This window comes from Nicotiana sylvestris, chromosome 9 (assembly GCF_000393655.2).
Source record: "Nicotiana sylvestris chromosome 9, ASM39365v2, whole genome shotgun sequence".
Lineage (NCBI taxonomy): Eukaryota > Viridiplantae > Streptophyta > Magnoliopsida > Solanales > Solanaceae > Nicotiana > Nicotiana sylvestris.
Window position 1 is genome coordinate 95,079,471 of NC_091065.1, and position 8,244 is coordinate 95,087,714.

Sequence of the window (8,244 nt, forward strand, 5' to 3'; positions counted from 1 at the left end):
GCCCATCCACCTCAGCAGACCCGGAGATACCATCTTCCCGTGCCTATCTAGTGACTGCCCATCGACTGAGCCAGACTCTTCTCAGTATCAACAACTAGATACAGACTGCATCATCCTAGTTGTCTACCCTCACTAACACAGTAGAGGCTTAATCGGCACCTCCACCTCCACAGGTCCCCCAGTCCATAGAGGATGCTCTCAAAGAGATTTTGGCCAACCAAAAGAAAATCCTATACACTCAGAAGGTTCTCATAGATGCAGTTGGTTCACACAGCAAGGCTCTCAAGGAGCTTATTAGGGAGCACAAGAAGTAGAGGAACACGCATGCTTCCAAGGAGTCCGTGAAGGAGCTGAGGGTTGATGTTGACCGGTTAAAGGCAGACCAGCTGCCTTTGGATTTACTGCTTCAGGACCCTGTACCAACAGCTCATCCCCAGCCAGAGCAGTCACAGAGGCCTCCTAAGAGGAAAAAGATGATTCCCAGAGCGGAAGATGGAGTCATCTAGTTGACAGACCCACCATAGGCCTCCTCCAGTAAGCCACAAGATGCACCTCAGGAGCCTGTCCAGGCCTAGGTCCCAGCAGCATAACAACAGGCCATAGGGAACCAGTCTGAGGTTCCAGAGCACAGTGAGGACTCAGGGACCACTCAGGATCCCATGCAGGCAGACGGGCCATAGGGAGTCTCTATATCCTTTTTGCCTTTCTCTTTTTGGTGCTTATTTAGATTAGTTAGTATTGAGGACAATGCCAGCTTTTATTTGAGGGGGTAGACCCTATTTTTTATATGGATTCATTCGGATGATTGTATATATTTGATACTTTTTATGCTTTCTTTATTTTTATCTTTGGTTTGTATATAATTTTAACATTTCATTACATTTGTCGCACTTTTAATTTACTTTGTCTGTATATAAAGTTATGTTACATTGTACATATTTATCCCGTTTATTGTATATTCAACAAATTCCCTCTTGTATATATTCATTTTACTTTCCGCAATTTTTCATTCTTAGCTTCTTATTTATGTTCGTAGCTTCTTATTTTGAAAGTTTCCAATAAGCATTTGGTTTTCTTAATGCCACGGTTCTTTCTAAAGGTGGAGTTTTTTGTGAACCGGGTGGCTCTTCCCAATGATGGATGGCGTGACAACCTTCTTAAGGGTTTGAGTCCGTTTTTCTTTTTGTTTTTAGTAGTTAGTAGTTAAGGGTGCCTCAAGCAAAGCTTCACTTGGGCCTAGCACATTTTCCTTTGATCTTATGGTCAAAAACAAATTGTTGTGTGTAGGATGGTGAAAGTCATGACCTTGAGACTCTTGTGTTGACCGATAATCATCAAGTGATTTTCGGGACCATTGTGTGCTCAAATCTTATCTAAGGTCGTTGTGGGCCCCCGACTCTATGTCTTTAGCGATCCCATAGCTTGTGTGGTGAGTAATTGCATTGCAAGTCCAAGTCCTGAGCCATTGGTCTAGAACTTGCCCTGAATGTTTGTTGAGGCGAAATTCTAAGTGAATTTTTACTTGAGACATGATTATGGGCTCTCCTTGGTCCAAATGATAGCTTGAACACTTCCATAGCCTACCAATGATAAGATACCTAGTCAACCCTTTTGAGCCTTAAACCTTTTTCCTTCAAGACCCATAATACAAGCCTATACCCACTCTAAAAGATACCCTCTCTTAGCACCCGATCTTTCCTTTAGCACATGGTAAAAGTATAAGTTTGGGGGGAGAGACGAGGATTGTAACAAAGTGGTAAAAAAGGGCACAAAAAATGAAGAAAAGGAAAGGTAATGAAAAAGAAAGAAAAGCAAAAGGACAAAAAGAATGTTCAATGTGAAAAAGAATAAAAAGGGATTCAAGAAAAGCAATGAATGAAAGGTGTGAAAAGTTGAAAAAGGAGAAAAGGCTTGAAATATATAAGAAAGAGTGACAGTGTGTGTCCTAACCACTTAGAAAGAAGTAAAATGACTCAAAGAGTCAAGTGAATGTGTGCCAAATGAAGCAAAAGAAGTGCTTAAGGGAAGATGGAACCTACTTAGACCAAACATTTCCTACCCTGAACCAAAAGCCTTCACAATGTCTCCACAAAAGCCTTATATGATCTTGAGTTGAATGAAGCTTACATTAGTGGTGACTTATATAAGGGGCAAGCATATGGTACTTAGAGCCGGACTTGTGACTTTTTCTTGAGAGAGATGAGTAAACTTCCAATGACCTCAATTTTAGTGCCACTATTCTAAAGGTGAGGTTTGCTTAGGGAGAGTTGAGGATGTGTGAGTTTGGGTTCCACAATGACCAAAGTAATAGAAAGAGTTCTTTGATGTGTTGAGTCAACTCTTGATGCTCTTGTGTTGCACTTAATCCATGGTGTTTCAAAGAGTAAATGTTGTTAATGATTCATTTGCATTGAGGGCAATTGTTAGTCCCAATTGATGCTAGATGAGGTCACTTTAGGACAGATGAAATTTTCTTAGATGTTCTCTTAAGGGGCGGGTATTATCTTGTTTGCTTGAGGACAAACAAAAGCTCAAGTTTGGGGGAGTTGATAACTAGGGATTTTGATACATTTTATACTCCTTCTTGCTTAAGTTTTGATTAGAAATGTGTACAAAATAGTCCCAAAGGCTCACAAGTTGTGCTTGATTGCAGGTTTGATCAACAAAGTGACACGATGTCAAATATCAGCTCAAAAGGAGTGAAACTTGCACAAGTATCAAGACAAGACAAAGCTCAGGCAAAACAAGGCCAGTGCGGCCGCACACCATTCTATGCGGTCCACACAAGTGAGATTCAGAGAGCATGTTATTCAGGCAAAAAGGCAATGCGGCCGCACTAGGTTTTGTGCGGTCCGCACTGAGATCAATGCAGCCGCACTCGATTTAGTGCGGTCCGCAGAAAGAAGAATCAGAGAAGTGCCAGTTGGGAGTTTCAAGCCAATGCGGTCCGCGCTACATTTCATGCGGACCACACTAGAGGCCACCGCGGCCGCACTCCATTCTATGCGGTCCGCATTGCCCGAGTTCAGAGAGTTGGATTCTCAAAGTCAGAGCCCTAGTGCGGCTGCACTCCATTTTGTGAGGTCCGTACTAACCCCGCAGGGGTATTTTTGTCCAAATTTTTTAGCTTAGTATAAATAGCTTTTTTCCCCATTTTTAGGGTATTAGATAGTTTTAGAAAAGAGCTGCGCTCGTGGGTTCGATACTTTTAGCTAATTTGGGCAATTTTATCTACATTTCAACATTGAATCTTATTGTTTATCTTAGTAATTAGTTAATATGAGTTGTTCTTCATCTATTTCTTGCTTTTCTTCTTTAATTATGAGTAACTAGACCCATAAGCTAGGGTTGTGGCTCAACCCTAGTGTGAGTAATTGATGGGTCTTGTATTTTAAGGTTAGATTGACCATGGGTGTTTGATATTTGGGCCAATTTCATATTTAATAGCTAAATTAGTGGTTGCAAACACTAGTTTGTGTTTAGTTGACTTGAGCTCTTCTTGAGAAAGAGAGCCCAAGTCTCCGAAATTGGTTCAACAAGGAATTAGGGCGTACTCAATAGATTGAAAGACCCAATTAAAGGGTTAAACCTCGAGAGAATAATACCCGACTTGAACCTTGATTTCTTGTGCAAATTTGCATACCCAATTGGTATTGAGAAAGTCAATTCGGGAAAAATCACTCGAACCACCGAGAGGTGTAAAGTGGGTAAAATCGTGCAACAGTTATATCATACTCCCCAAACATGTCAATAATGCCTTAGACTCCAGTATGCGTCAATTGACCACCTAGGCGAAAGTCACTACCCTAGTGCCTTTTAAACCATTTGAACAACCCATTTTAGTTTAACTCTTAGTTTAATATAGTTTTATTTACCTGTGTAGTTTGATAAAAGTAGAAGTAAAACAAAAACCCCAAAAATGTATAGAAGTGTAATTTGGAACACATACGCAACTAGATACCCGACTCCAAATTCTAGCTCTTTGTGAAAATCCATCCCGACCTGGCAAACTTCAGAGAGTACCACTTTTACCATCGCTAGTGCGGACCGCACAAAAGCAACCACGGTCGCACTGGCAATCTTCAGAGACTGTTCAACTCTTTTTTCAAACTATTTTGCACTGCAGCAACTCAATCCCTGCAACATCTCACAATCAGTTAGCTCAAAAATCAAACCTACACTACCAAGAAAACACAGAAAATGACAAAAAGAAAAAGACATGGGTTGCCTCCCAAGCAGCGCCTGATTTAATGTCGCGGCACGATGCATGTTACCAGCACATCATTTTAGATGGAGAAGTGCCACCACGTGGCTATCATCAAATTTCCCAAGATAATTCTTGACCCGATGTCCATTGACTCTGAATACTTCACCATTCTTGTTCCTTAGATCAAGAGCACCAAATAGGGTCACGAACACAACTTCAAACGGCCCACTCTACTTTGACTTGAGCTTACCCGGAAATAGATGTAACCGGGAATTGAACTAGAGAACCATATCTCCAACCTTGAACTCCTTGCCCCGATCATATTTGTCGTGAAGGTACTTCATTTTGTCCTTGTACAAGGACGACCTGGAGTAGGCATGGAATCTAAACTCATCAAACTCATTAAGTTGTTCAACCCGCAGATTTGCTGCAACATCCCATTCTAAGTTCAACTTCCTCAAAGCCCACATAGCATTGTGCTCTAATTCCACCAGAAGATGACAAGCTTTCCCAAACACTAACTGGTACAGTGACATACCAATCGGAGTTTTGTAAGCCGTCCGATAAGTCCAAAGAGCATCATCCAACTTTTTCGACCAATCGGTCCTATTAGCATTGACAGTTTTAGATAAGATACTCTTAATTGATCTGTTGGAGACTTTGACTTGGCCAATAGCTTGAGGATTATAGGGGGTCGAAACCTTATGATTGACACTGTACTTAGAAAGCAACGTGTCGAAAGCCTTGTTGCAAAAGTGAGACCCCCCATCACTAATAATAGCACGAGGAGTGCCAAACCTTGTGAAGATACTCTTTCTCAAAAATGCCACAACACTCCGGGCTTCATTATTGGGAAAAGCCACGGCTTCAACCCATTTTGAGACATAGTCCACTGCCACGAGAATGTAAGTGTTCCCACAAGAGCTCACAAAAGGACCCATGAAATCGATGCCCCAAACATCAAAGATATCCACTTCAAGAATTGTATTGAGGGGCATCTCATCCCTTTTAGAAATTCCGCCGGCTCTTTGGCACTCATCACATCTCTTCACCAAATCACTCGCATCTTTAAACAAGGTAGGCCAGTAAAATCCGCAACTAAGCACTTTAGAAGTCGTTCTCACCGCGCCATGTTGGCCACCATAGGGAGAGGAATAGCAAGCCTCCAAAATACCCAATTGTTCCTCCTCCAGGACACATCGCCGAATCACACCATCCATGTAAATCTTGAACAAGTATGGCTCATCCCAATAGAAATCCAAACTATCCCACTTGAGCTTCTTCCTTTGGTTAGAAGAGAGCTCACACGGGATTATTCCGGTCACAAGGTAATTGGCAACATCGGCAAACCATGGCATATTCTTCATTGACACCGCAAGGAGTTGTTCGTCGGAAAATGAATCATTGATCTCAAGGCCGTCACAAGGCCTCCCATCCTCCTCCAAATGGGACAAGTGGTCCGCCACTTGATTCTCACTACCCTTCCGGTCAATAATTTCTAGATCAAACTCTTGAAGAAGTAACACCCATCTCATCAATCTCGCCTTGGAGTCTTTCTTGGTCATCAAATACCTAAGGGCGGCGTGATCGGTGTGCACTATAACTTTGGCCCCCATAAGGTAAGGTCAAAACTTTTCCATAGCAAACACAATAGCTAACAATTCTTTCTCGGTGACTGTATAGTTTCTTTGAGCCTCATTCATGGTCTTGCTTGCGTAGTACACCGGAAGAAACATCTTGTTGATTCTTTGGCCCAAAACAGCCCCAACCGCAACGTCACTAGCATCACACATGAGCTCAAAGGGCAAGCTCCAATTTGGTGTTGTAATGTTGGGGGTAGAAGTCAACTTGAGAATAAGAAGCTCGAATGCGTGCATACAACTCTCATCGAACAAGAACTTCGCATCTTTCTCTAGCAACTTGCACAACGGATGTACCACTTTAGAAAAATGTTTTATGAACCTCTGGTAGAAACCCGCGTGCCTAAGGAAACTCCTCACCCCTTTGACAGAAATGGGGGGAGGGAGCCTCAAAATAACCTCAATCTTGGCCTTGTCAACTTCAATTCCTTGCTTCGAGATTTTGTAACCCAATACTATACCTTCTTCTACCATAAAATGGCACTTTTCCCAATTGAGAACAAGGTTGGTGTCTTCACATCGGGCCAACACTCTATCCAAGTTTACCAAGAACTCCTCAAAAGAATCCCCAACCACACTGAAATCATCCATGAAGACCTCCAAGATATCCTCCACCATGTTGGTGAAAATAGCCATCATGCAACGTTGGAAGGTCACCGGAGCATTACACAATCCAAATGGCATTCTAGAGAAAGCGAATGTGCCATAAGGACATGTAAAGGTGGTCTTCTCTTGGTCCTCCGGAGCAATTAGAATTTGATTGTACCCCGAGTAACCATCCAGGAAACAATAGAAAGCCCGGCCCGCAAGACGATCAAGCATTTGGTCAAGGAATGGCAATGGGAAATGATCTTTTTCTAGTCACCTTTTTCAGCTTCCGGTAATCCATACAAACTCTCCACCAGTTGACCGTTCTAGTGGGGATGAGCTCATTGTTGTCATTGGTCACCACGGTCATACCACCCTTTTTCGGCAGACATTGCATCGGAGAAGTCCATGAACTGTCAAAAATAGGATAAACTACCCCAACATCTAACCACTTGATAACCTCTTTCTTTACCACCTCTTGCATCGCCTTATTTAGTCTTCTTTGATGCTCCAAGGAAGGCTTTGCATCCTCCTCCAAGATGATTTTGTGCATGCAAAATATAGGGCTTATTCCCCGAATATCAGCTAGAGTCCATCCGATTTCCCTTTTCCGCTTTTGAAGAACCGCCAATGTGGCCTCAACCTACATGTTAGTAAGGCAAGAAGAAAGAATAACAGGTAAAGTAGAATTTGAACCCAATAATTCATACATGAGGTGTGGAGGAAGTGGCATAAATTCCAACACCGGTGGCTCCTCAATCAATGGCTTTGTTGGTGGAGTTTTGCGGTTTTCAAGATCCAAAGATAGCCTCCTAGGCTCATATGAATATGAACCCATACCATGCAATGCATTCACGCACTCCACTCTACTAGCATCATTATTGACATCCATATTAAGAAGCACGGGCTCAAGGGGATCTTCAATATGGATCGTGGAACTTGTGTCATCCACTATCACAGCTGTGACAATGTCTACAAATGAACACACTTCTGTGCTATTAGGTTGTCTCATTGATTTTCAAACATGGAATACCACCTTCTCATCCCCCACTCGGAAAGTCAACTCACCCGCTTCAACATCAACCAATGCCTTCCCCGTAGCTAGGAATGGTCTACCAAGAATAATTGGCACTTCAAAGTCCACCTCACAATCTAATATGACAACGTCGGCTGGCAATATAAACTTATCGACCCAGACAAGTACATCATCGATTATGCCCAAAGGTCGCTTCATCGAATAATCCTCCATTTGAAGTCTCATTGAGTTAGGTTGAGGTTGTCCAATTTCCAAAGTCTTAAAGACCGAGTACGACATCAAATTTATGCTAGCCCCCAAGTCACAAAGGGCCTTGGAAAAATCCGCACTTCCGATAGTACAAGGTATAGTAAAAGCTCCGGGGTCCTCAAGCTTGGGTGCCATTGAATTCACTATGGCACTAACTTGATGAGTCATTTTAATTGTTTCACACTCTATGGACCTCTTCTTTGTTACCAAATCTTTCATAAACTTAGCGTACCCCGGCATTTGCTCAAGCGCCTCTACTAAAGGCACATTGATTGTGAGGCTCTTCATCATGTCAATGAACATTTGAACTGATTGTCACTCTTTTTCTTTGCTAACCGTTGAGGATAAGGTGGAGGTGGCAGGATAGATATTACCAGTGCGTTGTTGTGAGGTTGTTTGATCCCCTCTACATCCTCGTCATTGAAAGACAAGGTTTCCTCTGGTAAATTGTCTCGGGTACGCTTCTCCCTTGTGGCTGTCACTTTGGTGCATTTAAATATCGGGCCTTGGGGAATATCGACCCC

General features: G+C 42.5%; 1 protein-coding gene across 1 annotated transcript; it reads right to left on the bottom strand.

The window, feature by feature from the left end:
- Positions 1-7,073: 7,073 nt before the first annotated feature.
- LOC138877939 (uncharacterized) lies at positions 7,074-8,023 on the bottom strand. The gene is made up of 3 exons (XM_070157584.1): positions 7,552-8,023; positions 7,276-7,407; positions 7,074-7,078 (listed from the first exon to the last, which is right to left on the bottom strand). The coding sequence occupies exons 1-3, from the start codon at positions 8,021-8,023 to the stop codon at positions 7,074-7,076; spliced, it is 609 nt and encodes a 202-aa protein (XP_070013685.1).
- Between the last annotated feature and the right edge of the window lie 221 nt (positions 8,024-8,244).